The sequence below is a fragment of the Symphalangus syndactylus genome, chromosome 4 (genome assembly GCF_028878055.3).
Source record: "Symphalangus syndactylus isolate Jambi chromosome 4, NHGRI_mSymSyn1-v2.1_pri, whole genome shotgun sequence".
Taxonomy (NCBI): Eukaryota; Metazoa; Chordata; class Mammalia; order Primates; family Hylobatidae; genus Symphalangus; species Symphalangus syndactylus.
The window spans coordinates 117,985,793-118,008,136 of NC_072426.2; the positions used below are offsets into that span (position 1 = coordinate 117,985,793).

At 35.8% G+C, this 22,344-nt stretch overlaps 2 protein-coding genes across 3 annotated transcripts in view; one reads left to right on the top strand and one right to left on the bottom strand.

The window, feature by feature from the left end:
* HHIP (hedgehog interacting protein) overlaps positions 1-22,344 on the top strand; it is a 93,507-nt gene that overhangs the window by 39,777 nt on the left and 31,386 nt on the right. For both annotated transcript variants that reach the window (XM_063638227.1, XM_055276018.2), the window contains exons 5-7: positions 20,259-20,410; positions 20,823-20,996; positions 21,911-22,054. In XM_063638227.1, coding sequence (XP_063494297.1) covers positions 20,259-20,410; positions 20,823-20,996; positions 21,911-22,054 — 470 coding nt within the window. The remainder of the gene's footprint in view (positions 1-20,258; positions 20,411-20,822; positions 20,997-21,910; positions 22,055-22,344) is intronic.
* ANAPC10 (anaphase promoting complex subunit 10) overlaps positions 18,575-22,344 on the bottom strand; it is a 396,428-nt gene continuing 392,658 nt past the window's right edge. The window contains exons 7-8 of the transcript XR_010120554.1: positions 20,776-20,964; positions 18,575-18,688 (exon numbers count right to left, since the gene is read on the bottom strand). The gene's annotated coding sequence lies outside the window, so the exon portion shown is untranslated. The remainder of the gene's footprint in view (positions 18,689-20,775; positions 20,965-22,344) is intronic.

Consider the following 22,344-nt stretch of genomic DNA (forward strand, 5'->3'; position numbering starts at 1 on the left):
TTGGGGAAAATGCTGCAAAGATTTTAAAAAATCAGTAGAAATACCTAAAAGTTGTTCAAGAAAAAAGACTAGTTAAAATACAGTAGTTAGTTATCTATGATCCTGAGTACTATTAAATCAGTATCTCTCACAAGAGTAGGGTGCCTTGGGATTAAAGATGGTATTGAAATTGGGATGGAGAACAAAAGGGAAGATTAAAGATACATTAGAAATATTAATAGTAAGACAAAGGAAAAACGGGAAATGTTACTAAAAGAAATTATGGGAAAGGCAATTGCTCTCTGCTTATCCAAATTGTAATTAAAACATAAAATTTCTAAAAACAACTTAGACTTTTAAGCTAAAGACTTAATTTAGACTATTAAAAGATTATTAAAGACCTACATGTCTCCGAGTGGAAAGAAGGAGAAAAGAGAATGAGAATGTAGAGCCATTTGCTGGCTCAGCTTAAGGCCACAGCTTTCTTAGCAATGCAGCTTGTACAGTTGTCAGAACTTTCTGGTAGAACCCTAGTCCGGGTGCAACAGTCACAGAGACAAAGATGAAAACAGGAACATGTATGAAAACTGAAACACTTAAAAAGAAAGATGCTTAGCCTCTATTTATTTCCAAATAATTGCTGTTCAAGGCATTGCTCTTTATCTCTTGCGCCCCGTGACAGAGTGGCTTAAAATAAATCATCAAGTCTTCAGGGTAAGTGTGATTTTTTGGTCATATACTGCTGCTTTGTCACTCTATGTAATTGTTATATTCAGCCAGTCTGCTTATCATTGGTTATAGCTTCATAATGTCGCAAATAATCCTGCTTATGTTTATCTGTCTAGGTGTCAGCCATCCATGCCATAAATCCTATGACAACCTAATAATATTCTCTTCATGTGTTTTGTGCAGAAGCTACATTGCAATAAGCATGGCTTCCACATAAGTAGAGAGTTTTGGAGTAAAGGAGTGTCTCGGGGCAAAGTGTGATTTCACAGATGGTGCTGCTCAGACAAATCAAAGGGCTGAATGTAGTATCTGGCAAATCCATCTTTAATGCAGCCATTCCTCTACATGGCTTTGGTTTAGAGTATACATTAATGCATTAACTCTAGGCTAGTACAGAGCTTAATGGTGCATCCCTCCTTAATTTCTACCAATTTCACAGAGGATATTTTTGTCTCCTGCAAGTAGGAATCAAGAAAGTTTACTAGATGTGCTCATAGTGTAGTGAGCCTTATGTGGGAAAAGGAAAACCATCACCTTTGAATTCTTTCATTCTGTGTGGAGTTGCCCTAAATTAAGCTGATGCTTCAGTGTCTTCATCCCTTACACAATCAGTTGCATCACTCCTCCACCACAGAGCCATAAAACTCACTGGTCTAGTGAGTGCTTTAGATGTTTCAGGTGCCTAATAACTTTTGGCAACTTTTTTTTTTTTTTTTGCTATTGGCCTATAGGTCATCTCAGCATTAACAAAACTAAGTTTGATAACTTACATTCTATTTGCATATGGCTTTTAACTTGTTAGGAATGGGAATCCACCTTTTTGAAGTTCCACTGTGTTACAGAGTCTTTACAAGTTCCAATCTTGTAATCTAGGTATGATTATCCCTCTTTATGGATAAGGAAACTCATGTTCAGAAAGTTAAGTAATCTTCTCAATGATATATATCTAGCAACTGGTCGAACCAGGATTCAAATTTTATGTCCAATAATTGTGGACAAAGTCCATCTAACAACCATCCAAAACCCAGCCTGTGAACGCATTTAAAGAAATTTTGCTCCAGAATCAGCACTGATTTTCAACTCTGCTGTCTTCTGTGAACATTGCATAACAAACTAACACCAAGTCAAACACAGACCATGTTCCCGCCCAAGTCAGCCTTGGTTCCCAAGCACGAGTCACTTTCAGAATAGCTTGTTGTTGAAGCAGGAAAAAAAAAATGAAAGTTGTGCTTGATTTGGCCTTGAGTAGCAATGCGAATTATAAAGGAAGTTAAGCATGGCTTGCTAGAAGAGTCCCAGTGGTGCTGGTGCCTCTATAGAATTAATTGGAGAGTCTTTTTTTTTGAAGTCTGAGGCAGCCAATGAGTGAAAATGCATAATTTACGCAAGTGTTGGGGAAAAGGCACACCTGTGCCAAGATAAGATTTTCCTATCTTGGATGAGTGGGAAGTTTAATTTTTCTGCAAAAATAAATTGGAAGTCTAAATATTAGAACTTATGGGGAAGAGTTATGCCTTCTAATGTATTTAAACAAATGTGAGGTTCTTCTGTCCTTTTCCCAGTCCATTTTATCCTTTAAAAGACACAAGTCGGGGGAGCATGTTAAATGTCAAAGAAACTATGTAAACTGGTAGATGTTAATGAACTCTGCCAGACAAAACAGTTGCAGGATTGGATAAATGAGGAAATGCATCATCTAAGAAGTTATATGCAAGAACGGAAGGGATGAGAAGTCATTCTCATACACACAAAACTTTTCAATTCTCCTGTGTCTGGATGAAGGCCATAGACATTTTATGAATTTAAAGTGGGAGCACCAAAAATGTCATTGGAGTGCTTATTTCTTCAAGCTTGGTATGTTATAAATGTCATCTAGGGACGATGCCATACCAGTAGGAAGATATCATTTAGAGCTTGTTCTAGCCACTGAAACCATTTCAGTCACAGATAAGTATCTTCCCAAGGGTTTGGTTTGCAAAAAGAAAGAAAAATCTTTCTATCAATTACTGGATTAGGTCATACAATTGTTTCAATCTATAGCGATTAAACTATACCTGCACACATGTGATTTACAAGACAGTTTGATTTCAGAGAGCTTTTATTAATGTATTTTATTTCACTCAGAGTGTGTTCTTTATAACAAACAGGAAACCTCACTAACTATAATCCACAGTTTGAGCAATGGAAAGGCACATAGATGATGTCATACATTATAAATATTTTTTGTACTTGCTAGTTTATTTCTAAGGAAATTATGAGAATGACATCATAATGATGACTGACTTTAATTAGTGTTTTTGCTCTGAAGATCTAGACAAGTAGTTACAAAGAAAAACAAATTGTCTAGTGTTACTGCTTAATACTTTGCCTGATGTTTTCTAGTGACATTAATCTTGGGAAGTGATTCCAGGACTACTATGCTACCATGAGTTCTCTTTTATACATTTATCATCAAAAAGAACATGGTGGTAAAGTACATTTTTTAAAACTCAAAATAGGAAATAATTACTTTTGATTTTTGCCTGGAGCACTGCTGGGATTAGTCTACAACTTGAAAAACAATTTTAGACCAATATTTTATAGACCATTATTTGTTACTATCAGAGGAAAGTTTAACATAACTCTTTATTATACATTTTAGCAAGATGCTACTTTTTTCTACTAATATCAAATAGAAATTGTTAACATTCTGTTTTTAACTGAAGTCTTACTCTAATATCTTTTCCAGGTAAATTATTTTATTTTACTTTTTTTTTTTGAGATGGAGTCTCGCTCTGTCGCCCAGGCGGAATGCAATGGTGTGATCTCAGCTCACTGCCACCTCCACCTCCTGGCTTCAAGCAATTCTCCTGCCTCAGCCTCCCAAGTAGCTGGGATTACAGGCATGCACCACCTCGCCCAGCTCATTTTTGTATTTTTATAGAGACAGGGTTTCACTATGTTGGCCAGGCTGGTCTCAAACTCCTGACCTCACGTGATCCATCCACCTTGGCCTCCCAAAGTGCTGGGATTACAGGCGGGTAAACCATTTTAAATGACTTATTTGATATCGGTATGTTTTGAACGAGAAGATAATTGTGTAAAGATAGATGAAATTCATGAAATTGAGGTATAGGTCTTAGAGTCTACTATTAACCCACACAATGAATATTTGAATACCTAGAGTTATCAGTCATTGAACTAAGTGCTAAGGTGCAATCAAAGAATAATAAAACTTGATTTCCATCTAAGATTTCTTCTGTATGGGGTAGGGAGACTGGTAGGTATAATCAACACAAAGTGAGATGATGGTAGTATGGTGTCCTAGCAATATCTGGAAAGTGCTAGGACGAAAAGAAAAAGACATGCTTGCTAGACTCTGGAGTCAAGGAGGACCTTGCAGAAGTGCTGGAGCTGGTCTTAAACAATCAACAAGTTATTCCATAGAAACTAGATGGGATTGATCTTCAAAGCAGAGGGAACAAACAAATGCAAATGCATCAGGATATGAAAGCCAAGAGAGCATCAGAGTTGACCATAGCTGGAAAGACACCAACATGAGATGGAATGACAGAGCAGAGACTGGAAAGAGAGGTTAAGGCCGTATTGCAAAAGCGTCTCATGGCCCCTGATAAATTATTTGGGCCTATTTTATAGGCGATAAGAGTCAAAAAGTTTTGCTTTGTTGTTATTTTGAAGAGGCAAAGTAAAATGACAAGATTTGTTTGCTACAAATCTATGTGAAGAATGGACCAGTGTCTTATCATTAGCATGGCCAACAGAAACAAAAAACTCTCACAGTCAAAGAAGAAAAATGAACTGTCCTTCATGCTGTCCATAATTTTCTTTTAACCTCCATTTAGATTTATATCAGGCAATTCAAAGAAAACAGCTTTATCTGTGTTTTAACCAGCTCAGCAGCAGGGGATGCCAAAGTCACTCCAGCATTAATAAGGGCAGTTCTACCTTAGGCTGTATTCCTACTTCAAGACTGTTTCGAAATGATGTGTAATATTACACAAAATAATATTTCATGATATATTGAGGGGCTCCCAGACAATCTTACATGTATCTCTGATATCTACCATTTATTAAAATTGAAAGATTTCCAATTTTCCAATAGAAAAATAGAAAAATTTTCACAGTGATAAAATATAGACCACCAGATATCTGGATTTCTAATATAAACATCAATATGGCCTTATATTTTGCTTATAAGTATAAAAAAACTTCAAGGTTCATTATATCATGCATACTAATTTTGATAGGTAATTTCACATTTGAGTCCCTGATTCCTGCTGTCTAGGCTTATACGTGTGACATAAAGACAATATTTTTGCATCCGGCAATATTTAAGAAAGAGAAGAGCAAGGCAATTGGTTGATATTGCTGACATTTGTGTCCATAATTTGGCTGATGAATTGCTGCTTCAGGAGTTTTGCTTTTTTAACCATTTGATGATTCTTGAAATATCTATGTAGTTTTTGCTAATGTGCTTGTTTTTCTATTTTCTTTTTTTAATAATCACACATAGTATATATAAATACAAACAGTGCCTCCGTTTATATACTTAAATAAGTCTATGTATAGGATTTTTTTATATAAGGAAGGAGATGCCTTTTTAAATTAATTTTTAAATTTGATTTCAAATAACTCCAGCCACCCAGTAAAACATGCAGCTTTACTTCAAAAGCTGCACATGAGAAGTCTAAGTACCATCAGCAATGCCTCCTCCAAAGCCCTCACTCTAAAGTCACTTGTCACACATTCTGTCAAATAAGGGAGAAAAAAACAAACACTATATCCAATTATAGTTTTCCACCTGAAAATACCAAAATAGAAAAAAAAAAATTTTTTCCTATTAAAATGGAAAAAGTCTAAGTGCTCAGGTAGAATCACTGAATTATCATTTTTGCTAGAGTTGGCCTTATGCATTTCAAGGGTGGCACTGTCATGTACAGGAACAATATGCTCATTGCTCCTCCCACCCGTCCCCACCATGATGAAGAAAAGAGCTGATTAGTGAACAACTAATAAATATGTACCATCAGGGTACTAGTAACTTTAAATTTTCATTTAATGTATTTTTCATTTTTTACGAAAATACCTTGCGAAGTAGAAGTTATCACGCCTTTACAATAGAAAAAAGCTGAAGCTCAGGGGTGTTAAATTATTTTCCCCAAGTCAAACAGCCTGGAAGTCACATAAGCAAAGATTCAAACCCAACTGTCATGTAATAAGACCCACATTCTCTCCACCGTATTTACGTGTGCCCTCAGATACCTAAAATTCTCCACAACCAGCAAGAATGGGAGGTACACATATTTTTGTACTCTTCTCTTCCATTTCTCTTTTCCCAAAGAATCATATTCATTACAGATAAAGTATCTCTCTGGGAGATGCTGTTCTTTCTTTACCTGGAACCTTCTTCCCTTTCTGGCTCCTTCTCATCCTTGAAGTCTCAACTTGAATTTTTAGAGAGGTCTTCCCTCTTTAGAAAGGTCTTCGCTAACGCCCTAGTCTGAATTAGATTCCCCCTGAATTCTTTCCCATAACACCCTATTCTTGTCTTTTATAGCCCTCTCCAAAGTTGAAATATGTATTTACGTACAGCCTTACTCGTGTAAAGTCTCTCCCCAACTAGAATACAATAGCCCAGGCTGTGGTATATTTTAACAATGGCTAAATTTTCTTGAGCACCAATAGTGTGTCAGTGGTCATACTTCTATCTTTCCATGCAACAACTCACAAGGTAGGAAATGCATGTATTTTGAAAGTGGTAAAACCGAGACACAGAGAGGCTAAGGTAACTCTCCCAAAGTTGGAAAGCCATGAAGTGGAGGAGCCAGGTTGCAAAGCAAGGTAGTCTGGATCCCTCAGCCCATACTCTTAAACACCATGCTATGAATGAATAGGAATCTGACACATGAGGACATGGAAGCAACTGGCATACCACATCTGCCCCTTGATGACTGAGTGACGTGCTGGAATCTGAGAGCAAGAGCTGTGCAGTGAGTGAGGATAAATGTTCATAATGTTATAGGTGTTGAAGAGAGTGGGCACTGGCAGTCAGGAAAGTGGAACCACTATAAACACTTCATTTGCCCTACGATTTAGAATCAGGAACTAATCTCTGCATAGTGATTCTGGGAATTGGAATGGGACTCCTTAATTTTCCATCAGATTTTTTTTCAAACTGCTACCTGGGTCCAATTATGAACACACTAGAACACTGGTCAGTTTTTCACTGTTCGGCTTTTCCCTTAGTTGACTAACAACACAGTTTCAAGCAATTTTAATATCAGAAGTTCCCTCAAATTCTGTCCTTTGATCCAAAATTGTATTAATCATAGATATTTAAAGTAAATTTTCCATTATATTAAAAGTTATAAGGAACAGAGCTTTTATTCATTGAAATCTATCCTATTGGAGAAACTCCCATGGGAAACGTGAACAGCTGGACACTGTCCTCCTTAAAATAAATCCTCATGTACTTAAATAAGGTTATTTGTACTCCTCAGAGTTTTTTCTTTTGTGACTTTAAGAAATTCAAGCCCTCCCTTTAGACTTTCTTTATAAATCCTACTCTAATTTTATAATCACTTTTCTATCTTTAATCTGAACTTCATCCAGATTAAACATTTTTAGATATGTATAATATACAGTTTCTACATTTATTCTATCTGAATGGAATAGACCATAATTTCTTTCCTATAGAAAACATGGAATCACAAAATTTTACATTTTAAACTGCCACATAATTTAATACTAAAGATGCACTTGGTCAGAAATATATATTATTAGTTTTATTCAGAATTAATACAAAGATATAAGATATCAAATATCAAAAAGATTTTCTGAATTTAGATATCTGAGCCATAGCAAATGTTTATTTGCTAAATGTTGATTTGTAGCTAATGATATTTTGGAATAAGAATAATTTTTCATATTAAAAATGAACGTTTAGATTGTTCATATTGTAGTGTTTTAATGTTTCTGTGTTGTTAGAATTCTGCATTCGATCATTTTGTAAAATAGTACTCAAAAAAATCAAAGATTCAAAGAATTTGATTCTGCTACTTGGTAAATTGCAAGTTTAATTGACATATAAATCATATAAATACAAACTCTACTTAGAAAATAAATTTTAAAGCACCATAATTGTTATATGACCTTGAAGTTCCAGCAATCTATTGCATAACTCTTCAAGAGAAGTCACATGGAGGAAACCTCATATTTCCTTAAATTTATTAGTGTTCCTTGGTGGTCTAAACTATTGGGGTTTTTTTTTCAAGGTTTCTTTTCAAAGCAATAATCTTACTTAATTGCTTAATGTTTTCTCTTATATAAGTCAGTTTGAGTTCTTATTTAGAGTAACAATAGAAATACATAATGGCCAAGAGTAGTGAAACATAACTAGGAAACTCAAGTATACCGGTGTTATATTTCTATATAATGATGTGAAGATACTGCTTTTAGCTGCATGACCAGCATATTAGCCACACATCGTAAAAACCAAACTTTATAAAAGAGGTCAAATTCATTAAAAACAATTTTGTACCCTTTGCTACAGTTAAGCATTTATCTTTAATATTGTGATTTCTTTCTTCTATTGAAAAGGCCCTGAATCTCCCATTTCCTGACAGAAGAAAAAAAAATTAAAGTAAAAAGGTATAAATCACATGAAACTATCAAGAAAACTTACTTTATATTCCTGGGTTTAATGTTTAAAATAAAATGGTAAGACTTTATGCCTCAGAGATTTTAGCTTTAAAGTTGGTGAATGAAATCATAAGTCCATTTTATTTCATTTTTTAATATAAAAATCTAATATTCCAGTAATTCCATAAAATTAACTTTTGTTTTTATAAAAGTTAATAGTTCTTATGTTTGTAAGATCATCACTAATAAAATATTAAAATGCATTTGTCTTTATTATAGACCAAGTCATTTCTTAGCCATTAAGTAAAATAAATTATAAGGGGGTCTGAATAAGTTAATGGGTTTTCTAAATTGTCTTCCTTATTCCAAAGGAAATACTTGCTTTTCTAACAAGATTTGCTCGATATTTCTCAATTTAATTTTTTTTAACTATTCATGATTTAAGAATGGTCCTAAGAGTGAAATCCATGAGACACTGAGAGAAGAAAGAATTGAACCTCTCCAAACATAAATAATATTTCCTTTATTCTGTGGCATCATCTAGTCTTTTGCTCGATATTTCTCAATTTAATTTTTTTTTAACTATTCATGATTTAAGAATGGTCCTAAGAGTGAAATCCATGAGACACTGAGAGAAGAAAGAATTGAACCTCTCCAAACATAAATAATATTTCCTTTATTCTGTGGCGTCATCTAGTCTTTGGGGATATGTATGCTTTTAATGGATATGCATGCTCTCACATACTCCTTGAATAATTTTATATTCGTCCTTAGTTTATAATTGAATATCCAAATTTAAATCTAAATTTGGTATCTTTTTTGTTTCTATAAATATGTGTCATATTAGTCAATAAGGCTCTAAAGTAATCTTCACAGCTGTTTGCTACTATCAAAAATACACATTTTTCTATAATAAATCTTGGCAGTGCATTTTCACATTGGGTTTGTTTTTGGAGGGGAGGAAATATTGTAATTTGCCATCGGTATTATTGAAGAACACACAAATGTTGGGGTCTATTTCTTTCACCCCTTATATTTGTCTACTAAATAAATTGCTTTATGTTTAATTTTAGAGGATAAATTTTATATATTTTAATGAAAAAACTACATTTCTACAATAGCAAAGTTACGGGTGTTTCAATTTTAGAACAAAAATTTAGAGTACATCTAGCCTTACAAATCATTCATTAATAAACCAGCCACTGGTAGCACATGCCACCTAAATCTCCTGAAAAGATATACACAAATCTTTATCAAAAGTATGTGGTGAGCCTGGTGCTAAATATAAGTATAAATGTGCCTGTCCATGCCTGCAATTTTCTGAAGTCCGAAAGTTCTTTGGATGGCAAGCAGCAAGTTAATACTTCTTCTACATGACGTGCACGCATTCCTCATCTGATGAAAATGTAGGACTTCACATTCTCAACTTCAAAATTACATTCCCTACTTGAGAAGCTTATTATGTCATAGAACTGCATGTGAGAAGAGTTCTTCCCTCTCTGTGCACTATAATAGTTATATCTTCAATTTGAATAGCACTTTAGAGCTCATTAAGTAATTTTACATTCATCATCTTCTTGGATTAGCTGAGCAATGTTATGTGATAGATTTAAGATATTTACCAAGAAGTTTTCCTTTGCCTCAGTGAGCATATTTACACCACATAAAGTTACACAAATCCGCACCTCCTTTTTTTCCCAAACAGGCCATTTACTGGCACAACACTACCTTAAAACCTAAATTAACCTTTTGTGTTAAAATAATTGAGGTACACACTTCAGTATATCCCACATAAGTTAAAATGACTAAGTCATTTAATTTAAAGTAATATATATGAGTTAAAGTAACTGAGGGATGAGCTTCATTTTATTCCCTTGTAGAACTTCAGAAATCCAAGTTACTTAAGACTGTTTCAAAACTGCCTCAGTTTATGAACAATGAGTGCTGATAAAAGAATACAGTCTCTTCTTTTTTTGTTCATTTCTTCATTTAGGAAGTACTTGGTAGAGCACTGTAACACAATACTTCCCATTGTGTGTCTTCCAATCACAATCTCTGCTTTGCTATTTATATTTGTGCATTTGGGGCAAGTTACTCAATTCCTCTATGCCTCTGTTTCCTTACATGGAAAGTAAAGATAATAAAACAGCATTAAACTCTAGAGTTGTTATAAAGTTTAAACAGAATAATGCTTGAAAATCACTTAGCACAGTCTCTCTCACGCAGTAAGAACTCAGTACATCCTATTTGTACTATAACAAGGAGGTACAGTCTGTACCTCCACTGTCAATGAGGTACTATGTAAGACATCAGAAATACCACTATGTGGTCTCTGCCTTCAAGAAGCTTACAGTCTATTGGAGACTTTTTCCTAATTTACATATCTAACATTTTGTTGTGTCTAACAAAGTAGTTAGCTTAATATTTTACCCTTTTACAGTTCAGTCTAGAATATTTTTTTAAATATTTTGTTCAACAAGTCTTAAGCCTATATGGTTCATAATAGTTTTGTGAGGTTACAAAGCTTTTTCTAATTGTAATTTTTATTCATTTTTATTCCCAAGAATATCTTATAGTTTTGTTAAACCATCATTAATTTATTTTCATTTAGCCTCAGTGCACAGAATACAAGCTTTGCTTTCTCTAAGTGTCACCAATGTTTCTATAATTTTTTTCTTTAAAAAATTGTTTATTGCTAGGATTTTCTTTTTGAGAAGGGTTTTTTATGCTTTTTGGAGGCTTATTGTTTTATTACTTTATTATTTCAAATAGATGTTTCACACAGTTTAATTTTATTAGAGCATTTTGTCTTACTGAGAAGATATTTTAGAAAATGGAACTTTGGAATAGATATTATAGCATCTGATGCATATTGAGCCAGATAGTTCCTTGTGTTTAAGTCATTCTCTGATATTATATTGGATTCCTTGGGCACATATATTAGTTTCCACAGCTGTCGACTGCTGCCCGGGCAAGATAAAAGGTACAAGTCAATCCAATCTCTAATATGCCGTAATGTATCACATGCCACAGTTCAAATGGGAGGAAATAGTAATATGAACATAACAAATTAAATTCCGTTTGACAAATATAAATTTTATATAAAATAAATCATATATACATAACATATTGTGACTATAATAGTTATAAGTATATAACTGAGTATGTATATATACATTTTTCCTCATAGACAGAAATGTCAAAAGATCATTCATATATGGGATTAAGAAGAAGCTATGAAACTAGAAATTCTAGAAAATACCCACTTCCAATACATTCCAATATCTTCACTCTGAGTAGGCTGTAACTTAAACCTAGTATTACTGATTTATTTTGTTTTTTGAAGAGAGTAGAAAAGAGAATTATTGTGACTTACAGGTAGATGATTTCCGTGTGGAATCTCTTTTATTCTCCCATCTGCACTTTTCTAATCTGTCTTTGCATCTGCTGCCTTCAAAAGATAAAATGCTTGAAAATTCTAAACATAGATTTGACATGGACCAGTTGCTACATACCAGAGATTATATACCCCATGAGACACTTTCTAAAAATCTGAATTGCTGGTTATCTTCTAGTAGCTCTCCAATGTTATCTGAAGCAGGACAGATTTCTTTGTCAGGTGTGATGGAGTGTGATGGAGGTGAGCTTGTGTCCCACCAGCATTTGAAAATTGTATATGCAGTTATGCACTGCATAAAGACATTTGAGTCAAAAATGGACCACATATAAAATGGTGGTCCCATAAGATTATAACACCGTATTTTTACAGTACCTTTTCTATGTTTACATGCAAAGATGCTGACCATTGTATTAAGTTGCCTACAATAGTCAGTAAAGTAACATGCTACACAGGTTTGCAGCCTAGGAGCAACAGGCCATACCACATAGCCTAGATGTGTAGTAGGCTCTACCATCTCAGAAGGTATCCCCATTGTTAAGCTATTCATGACTGCACCTTCTTGGAGGACTGAAACACTGAGTAAACACGATTAAGGAGAAGAGACAAGTTGAGCCTCAGCATTCCGTTAATTGGAGTAAGTTTAAAAGAAAACTAAATCTGGAAAAGTAGAGGAAATTTTAATGAAAAGGGAGAATTCCTATTAGAATTGATACATCCTTAGTTTATTGTGGCTGGTTTCATCCTCAGAGAATAGTGCAGGTCAGAAAAGCCAAAAGAGTGGATTACGAAATGAAACAAGATATTTTATGTCTTTCCCAAACTTAAGCTTAGAAGAAAAAACAAGTCAAGTTCAAGAGTAAGAATTTTATGAATGAAAAGAAAACTACCAAATTATTCGAAGTATTCTCAAATAGACTTGATCATGATCTCTATTTCCCTAGAAAAGAGAATGGGCTAAGTAACCTTTCAGGTCCTTTCTGGGATGTTTTCTGACACCAAATGAGAGGTTTACTCTCACACCCACCAGTCCTCCCACACCAGTTGTGCGTCCAACAATTTGATTTAGTTCGATTCAATTCTGAAACTATCTGGACTTAGCTCAGACCTCACAGGTTAAAGGCTCAGCCCCATAAGACTGCCCCTACTTTAAATACCAACCACAAATGGGGTGCCCATGCTACCATATTTCTGCCGAGCTGTCTACAAATTTGGGGGTTCCCATAATTCGCCTTCAGCCTTGGTAATTCACTAGAAGGACTCACAGAACACAGGAAAGCACTTTTATTTACTATTACGGTTTACTATGAAGGATACAACTCAGGAATAGCCAAATGGAAGAGAGGCATACAACAAGATATTGGAAAGGGGTGCTGTACAGAGCTCCCCTGCCCTCTCTGGGTGTGCCACTGTCTGTGAACCCTATTGTTTAGGGTCTTAAGGAGGTTTCATTACACAGACATGATTGATTGAATTACTGGCCATTGGTGATTGAACCCAACCTCCAACCCCCCTTGCTCCCTGGGGTTGTGGTGTAGGCTGAAGTTCCAATTCTCTAATCACATGGTGGGTTCCTCTGGCTGCAAGCCCCCATCTTGAAGTTATCTAGAAGCCCACCAAAGTTAGCTTATTAGTATAAAATCAGGTGTGATTCAAGCGGTTCCTTACAAATGAAAAGAAATGCACTCCTATCACTCAGGAAATTCCAAGAGTTTTAGAAGCTTTGTGCCAAGAACTGGAGACAAAGAACATTTTTTTTTTTTATATCACAGAAACAAATCGTGCAGTCCTTCCCATAAGCTAACGCAGGGACCTCAGGGGGTTGACTCCTGTTCTGAGACCAATTTAGACTTTTGGAACTATTGAAAAGCGATGCTCCTTATCTTTTCCAAGAGTTGTGAAGAAATCAGTGCTCTGCAATGTGTTTCACAGCTTATACACACAGCAAAATAACACAGTTTTAATCAACTTAAAATGCAAAGATTGTTCTCCAGTTAGTAGAAATGGTTTATATATATTTAATTTTACCTTCTCTGTTATCTTGGAATCTCATTTGACTAACTTGGGAGTTTTGATCTGAACTTAATTCATATGTGAAAGTTTCACGTGTCCACATTTTATCAAATGGTCTTCTCTCTCCTTCTGCTCAACTCTGAAGGATACTTTCACTTCATTCTGAAGACTGTTGGTTATTCTTTCAATACTGACAGCTATGAGAAAGAGCTTGTTGTAACAGAGTACAACTTAAGTACCTCCTTGTGAACTTATATATGAACTTCACCGGTCTCCTCTTTCAGTGCTCACAGGAGGGCATGGCCATGAAGACACAAGTCATAAATGCTTGGGATCCTTTTTTAGAAACTGATTAAAATATTCATGTGGTAGGCAGAATAATGCCCCTCCCCAAATGACGTCCTTGTCCTTTCCGTAGAACTTGTGAATATGTTACCTTATATGGCAAAGGGGAATTAAGGTTGCAATGGAATTAAGATTGCTAAACAGCACATAGGAAGATTATCCTGGATCATCTGGGTGGGCTCAGTGTAATCACAAGCTCTTAAAGTGGAAGAGGAAGACAAAGGAGGTCAGAGTGATGTGATATGGGAAGGATTCAACCCACCATTGCTGGCTTTGAAGATGGAAGAAAGAAGACACAAACTGAGAAATGCAGATGGCTTCCATAAATTGGAAAATGAAAGAAAATGGATTATCTTCTAGCACCTCCAGAAAGAAACTTAGCTCTGCCAACATTTATTATAACCTGTGAGACCCATGTTGAACTCTAATCTACAAATTAACAAATTTGTCTTATTTAAAGCCACAAAGTTTGTGGTAAATTTTTATAACAGCAATAGAAAATGAATACAATCTGGTATTGTGTTTGAACTAATAGTTCTCAAACAAACCTGTTTTGTCATTTCTGATCAGCAAATAGTTCCAGTCTAAGAGAAAGCATAGATTTGCATCAGAGGGTCCCATTTTAGTCCCAAGTCCTCTTTTTCCTCTTTTTCCTTTCATGATGCATATCAGCAAAACATAGGCAAGAAAATGACAGTTAATAAAAGAAACGTGAAAGCCTGCCTTATAGTAAAAGTATGTATCTTATAGGGAATTCAAAATACCACCACTCTGTTCTTATGTTAATTCTTTAAAATTCCTTGAGCATTAAGAGAGCAACAATTTTACTAGAGAGCTTCAATTATACTTCTGTACCTGTGTCGTGTACATAAAATAAATTACCAGATGGTCTTACTGTTTGTAGAAACTCTGCTTACTTCTTCAGGTAATGTAGTTTTTACGTAATTAAGCTGTTTTTGTTTTTTTTTTATCAAGTTTTAGAGTGGAGAAAGCTCAGGTGCCAATATATAAATTAATCTTTGTGTCAGAAGTTACCAAAAATATTTATTTCTTATCTTTAATACTTGTTTTTGACCATGCACATTTCTAACAGTGTAGCATTGTTCATCCTCCTCAAAAATCTCCAAGTATGATGGGAATGAAACAACTCAAAATTCAAAACTATACTTTGTTATGTGCTTCCATATATAAACTCATTGAGAGGAGGGATTTATTCTTATTGATTATTTATCCCTAAGCACCATATCCAACACATAATGGGTATTCAATAAGTATTTGTGGAATAAGTGTAAAATAAAATTTTTGACAAGGCAGTAACAACTAATGTCTTGAACATAGTGTCACATTATTTAGTTTATGTTTCATGGCTTTCTTAATATCATAGGGTCATGTTGTGGATGACTGAACTTGAAGTCAGCCACTTACCAAAAGGTCACTAAGAAAAATTATGTTTCCTAAAATGTACAAGTCAGTATTTCCTGAAGGACATTAGGGCAAATTTAAAGCAAAAACAGAAACCAGAAAAAATTAACTGTAACCACATTAAAGTATGAAGAGAATGTTGTCTTTTAAATATCACAGTGAAAGACGTTGTCCTACAATGTCTGTTAAAAAAGAAAAAATAGGGCCGAGTTTGGTGGCTCATGCCTGTAATACCCACACTGTCAGAAAGCAAGGCAAGAGGATTGCTTGAGCCCAGAAGTTCAAGGCTGCAGTGAGCCATAATTGTGACACTGCACTCCAGCCAGGGTGATAGAATGAAACCATGTATAAAAAAAGAAAAGAAAAAAATACTTTCTGTTATAATCATTTTATGATGATCTCTTCTTTCAAATGGATACTTAATTATTCAAAGAAGAGGAATATTCTTAATTGGTTAGAACTTTGATCTGTTCACCAGGGAAGAATTTATCCCAAAGCTGCAGCACTAGGTCTGATCTTGTATTTACATTAAAGTATCAGTATTCTTCATTTTGGGGTTGTCTATTTTCTGTGGACCCTGTGAAATTGCTTTTAAGAGCTGAATGATAACTAGAATGGCAGATAAACACTTATTAAAAGCGCCTGAAGAGGGTTTTATTATTTCCTCTGAAACAAGTTAGTCTACAGGTTCCAAATTGTGGGAACATTATTTTCAAATCATTCAACACTCCAAATTTGAGCAGTCATTTGTGCTTGCTGTCCAGTAGGGCTGTCCAGAAGTTGATGTAGCACTGAAGAGCTGAGCAAAGGGGAAGAGGGGGTCTTGCGGCAGCCTGTGAAGCTTGGATGAGGTTCAAGTCAGTAAGTTTTTTTTTTTTAAAGCATTACCAAACTGAGGAAACCCTAAATTCTTGTTTGTAAATTACTTGTTACCCTTTTAGCTTTGTTTGGTTCTAGCAATGCTGTCTGTGCATTCCCAGAAGCACAACATACAAAGTGCTCAATGTACAAGTCACTATTGCTAATAATGAAGTACAATTATAATGTGAATATTTAGACAAATCACTGCTTTTCACATGGGTAAGGATAAACATTTTGGACATTGGTTAACAGTTTTTAAAAGTATAATGTTAGGGCTAGGCGCAGTGGCTCACACCTGTAATCCCAGCCCTTTGGGAGGCTGAGGAGGGCGGATCACTGGAGGTCGGGAGTTCAAGACCAGCCTGGCCAACATGGTGAAACCCCGTCTCTGCTAAAATTCAAAATTAGCTGGGCATGGTGCGAGTGCCTGCAATCCCAAGTACCCGGGAGGCTGAGGCAGGAGAATCACTTGAACCCGGGAGATGGAGATTGCAGTGAGCCGAGATTGTGCCATTGCACTCCAGCCTGAGCAAAAAGAGTGAAACTTCAGCTCAAAAAAAAAAAAAAAAAAAAAAGATAATGTTAGAAGTCAGTGTCTTTTTGAAAGGCAAGACTGCCTGAATCACGAATCTTCCATTTGCCATTCTATTAATATGATTTTCTCCCTTTTTAGCCAGCTTGGCTCAACTAATCACTAGAAGCTCAAGAATAAAATAAAAACTCCCCAGATGCTCCCTAGACTCAGTTCAATAATTCACATTTCTGGAAGGAGTGTATGATTTTGATTCCATATTCTCTGAGCCATAAAACCACACATAATGAAGGGGAAGGATGAGAAGGGGTAAGAAGGAGAGCAGTTAGTAACATTGGCACCAGGGCTTTGTTGTTTTTTTCTGCTGAGCCTCTAAAGCTGGGTTATCGGATTTGGAAACAGAGTGAAGAGAAGGGAGTCTTTGGGCTAGGGGATCAGACCAACAGAACGGGGCTTTGAACACACATAGTCAGAGCTGGGGCAAAGGGGACTAAGATAATAGAAGGAAGTACAGGAGCCTGGGAGGTCTGGTCTTCTGGCCAGTCCCGGCTCCAGGCGCCAACGTCCAGGCTCTCGGGCTAGGACAGTGTCCTGGTGAAGACTACAGCTGAAGCAACCTTAAATATCTGGTGGTGTTTCTGATGGTGTGGCCTCTAACTGACCCTGGTCTAAAATTAACCCTTCAGTGCCCAATCAACATATTTCTTCATAAGACTTTGAAAAATGACCCAGACCTTAGAGACAGGTTTGCATTTGAGAGTTAAACCATAATTTGTCAGTAATATATTTTAATTAAGTAGACAACATAACTGAAGTCTAATTCAAGTGAAATGTGAGCTCTCAATACGTTAATCTCCTGGCACACTGTGGCACACCAGCAGTATATCTGTCCTTTCTAATTTCTGAATATTTAAGAATCCTATTATATAATTTTAAAATCTAGATTCAAGAAAATCTAGGATATTTGTATAATACATTAAATTGTTTTCATCAGTGTAGTTATGAAAGTGAGTATTTCTCTGAAATGACTTAAGAGTAGTCAAATTTCTAAACTACTTTGCACCTGGAAGTTGACCCAAAAATGAGATCATATGTAATGATTAATCAATTGTAAATCCTATTACCTGAAAATTTCAGAATTACTGACTTTTTAAAATTGCTTTTTTGATTTATTTCTTTGGCAATCACATGTCTTATTCTGTTTCCATATTTGGCACTTTAGTAAATGTCAAAAATGCCCCCAAAGCCATTTATGTGATAGATGGTATCTCTAAAGTGAACAATTGTCTTCTATCACTTGTAGATTTGTTTAAATCTCTTTTCCCATCTGTCTTTCTACAGTGCCTTAATTCTACATTCTTAATTCCTTAGAAGCAACCAGCACAGTTTTGAAGCATGTTGCTATCCAATTCAAATTGTATTTCTGATTTGATTAAAAACTACAAAGAACTACTTTCAACAAAAGCTGCTTATAATGGAACACAAACATTTGTGAAGCAGGCATGTAGTACTTAACCTGCACTCACAGCTTTAAGGGGAAATATATTTGAGGGAGGAATTAATCACAAACAAAATCCCACCCTTGGGCCTCATTAGACAATCCGTCAAGGAGGTTCAAATGTGCAGTGGTTTCTCCACAGTCAAATCGTACTTACATTTCCTAGCTTCCAGTGTCTCATAAGAAAGCCAAAAGATTTTTATTTAATGAAGATTTAAGCAGAAAAACAGCACCATCAAGTCAATATTAAAATCACCAGAACAAGATAAACCTGAAAAACAGAGAGTCATTCATATATCAGTCATTAGAGTTTTACCTTTATGATTAAAATTAAAATTAATATTGTGATGTGCAGGAAAGTTGACTTTTTGACATTTAAATAATGATTTGGTCTTTCTGTGTATTTGCAGCCATTTTAATATTTATATGCCCTGAAAGTGTGGATATTTTACTTTGGGTGATCTATATCTAAAAACAGTTTTCTCTAAGCCAGGAAACAAATCAGTGTTTATTAAAAGTAAACTTTTCTGCCTAAACCTTTCAATTCTGAACTCCATGTAAAGTAAGAACTACAAACAGTTCTGTGCTTTGCTAGTAACATATACTATTGTGTGGGGGACAAAAACATGAGAGTACTTCCATGACTGAACATGACCTTGTGAAGAGGTTGCAGTATTAGAGATTTTTTTTTCTCTGCTAATACTTGAGAAGGAATAACTTCTCCTAGCTTTTTGCCATAGGCTATGTTGTGATGTTTAATGGAATAAATAAGGTGATGTGCTATCACCAGTTGCAGCATCCAATTTCTATGCCATGTTTTTCACCGAGAAAGTGCTCCCTGGCTTTACTAGTATGTGAATTTTAAGGCCCTGATCTAGATAATTTTAGATACTTTGATTTCATTATAGAAATTCCTAGACTACTTGTGGGATAAAACAAAGGCTAAGACCATATTGAATTTCAACAAGTTGAATTAGCAGAAAATGAAGATAAAATGCCTTTCTATTTAAGAACATGATGATGTTTTAATTGTTATAGCATTTGGCATGCCTAATGTATACAATCCTTGACATTCATATAATAACACAAGAAAGTTGTTTGGGATTTTTCTTTAATTTCCTAGTGTCCCCTTTCCTCTCTAGCATTTCTCCCACTCCTTCCCCAGCCATGGCCTTTAGGCCTCCTCCTGCTGCTTCATCCTTCTGTAAAGAAAAACCCTATGCAGCGAAGGGATTCATGTAAAATTGCCTTATTTCTAGATAGATAGGCAAGGCTGCCTATTACCTAGCTATGATGAACAGACCACCATCGTTGTGACAACTGATGTAGATGCCTCCAGGGTAAAGCAAAGGTTTACATATTACACAAGCAATTTAACTGTTTTCTAAACATATTGCCAAGACAGTGGGAGTTGGCAGCCCACACTGTGTTTTAGGTTTTGGAGACTTGGATTAGAAGTGACTGTTGATTATGAACCTTTTTATTTGTCTTCTATGAACTACAAGCAACCTAGTAACCCGGGAAAGAATTCTTCACAGCACTTAAACTTGTCTTCCCAGCGTCCCAAGATTACATACACAAATCACTTGACAAAAGTGGTGTAAGACTCTTGCACACAGATAACCACACAAGACAATTGTCTTGTTCTAACTCTTTTTAAAGAGTTCCACAAAGTGAAACGTTTTATAATCCTTTTTTGTGCAGTAGGCAAGGAAGAAAAGAAAGGAGGTTGGGCAAAGATTATCCAAAAGAAAGAAAGAGACTCTTTTGGGGTTCCAGTTGAAACACAATAAAGAACATAATTAACTTTACAATTCTTTGTGTTTTTCATTTGACTGCAGGGAGGAGATGAAAGAGGACTGCTAAGCCTCGCATTCCATCCCAATTACAAGAAAAATGGAAAGTTGTATGTGTCTTATACCACCAACCAAGAACGGTGGGCTATTGGGCCTCATGACCACATTCTTAGGGTTGTGGAATACACAGTATCCAGGTATCACTAAAAGGCATCGAAGCATAGAAATTTTTCATCTTATTTTCTCATCATCTTTTCATAAGTTTTTTTATTTAGAAGTTGCAAATAAGTAGCCATAAGGTGGCAATAATAATAATAATAAATCATTATCTCCATCTTGCTGAAAACTCCATATATGTCTTTAAGAGACATTGAGAACAACAATGGTTTTAACATTTTTCCTCAATTATCTCTCAATTTAAAGGCTACTTCTGAAACTTGGAAAATAATGTGATTTTCCAGCAATTTCTGTTAGCTCCATTTCAAATATATGTTTCCTTATTTACTATGTGCCAAGAGTTTGTTTTTTCATTTATATACTATTTACTTTCTGATGGACTCACCTTAAATCTTTTAACAGTCATGGTATTGTTTCCTTCCCACAATGCAGAAAAAATCCACACCAAGTTGATTTGAGAACAGCCAGAGTCTTTCTTGAAGTTGCAGAACTCCACAGAAAGCATCTGGGAGGACAACTGCTCTTTGGCCCTGACGGCTTTTTGTACATCATTCTCGGTGATGGGATGATTACCCTGGATGATATGGAAGAAATGGATGGGTTAAGGTAAAAGGCTGATCACAAATGGGTTCCTCTCAAGGTTAAAATGGTTTAAGTGCCAGAAGAAAAGGTGGGCACCAGTGAATTAAAAACCATCTTTGAATGGTCACCGTGGTTAAATACTTAACTTTTGTCATCAGTGTCTGCATTTATGAAATGAAGAGGAATTCACTAATATGCTATGTGATCTTTTGTTTGTCATGAAAAGAGTTACTGTTGTGTAGTTCTCTGCTCCAGGGCTGCCTCTGCTCCACACAGCACTGAGAGGCAGTGGCTCTGTACAACCATACTGCCTCTCAACACTGCGTAATGGGCTAACATTGCCCAGCGAAGCTTCCTGGGGGTTATAGAATACATAGGTTTAGGCTGACAAAAATTAAGAGAACAGAGGCAAAAAAAAAAAAACAAAAAGCAGTGTACTACTGATGCCACAGTCCTCAGCCACCATCACACTGTGTCTTGGTTCAGCTGCTTGTCTGGAATGCCCCGGTTTCATTTTCCACAATAAGGAATTTATTTTATTTAATTATTCGTTTATTTATTCAGACAAGGTCTCACTCTATTGCTCAGGCCAGCATGTAGCGGCACCATTATGGCTCACCGTGGCTTCAAACCCCTGGGCTCAAGAGATCCTCCTGGCCACGTGCCACCACATTGGGCTCATTTTAAAATTTTTTGTAGAGATGGAGCCTCGCTATGTTGCCAGGCTTGCCTTGAATTCTTGGCATGAAACAGTCCTCTCACCTTGGCTTCCCAAAGTGCTGGGATTACAGATGTGAGCCACTGTATCCAGTCACTTTAATATTTTATTTCAACTAAGGGGATGATTCTTTCATCAATAGAGCAACCTCACCATATTTAATATAGGTGAAATATATAATGAAAATGTAAAACACATATTCTGTCCCCCAATTTCTCAGTGATTTCACAGGCTCAGTGCTACGGCTGGATGTGGACACAGACATGTGCAACGTGCCTTATTCCATACCAAGGAGCAACCCACACTTCAACAGCACCAACCAGCCCCCCGAAGTGTTTGCTCATGGGCTCCACGATCCAGGCAGGTGAGAACACAAGTCTGTCTTCTCACTAGCTTTTAAGCCAGGTGGGGATCCAGGAACTGGAAAAATATAGTATAGAGCATATACCATCACAGAGCAGCCAAAGGTAGTACCTAAGGCCATGCCTCTAAAATCACAACAGGTCATTACTCAAGTGAGTATTTAGCACTCTGTCTTCTATTACTGTGAGAAGCAGATTGAGAAGGCAGATTAGACAACGAAAAGGACAAATTCATGGAGAAAATTTCACCTTAAAATGTGGAGAGGTTATTATCAGATAAACACTATTGGAC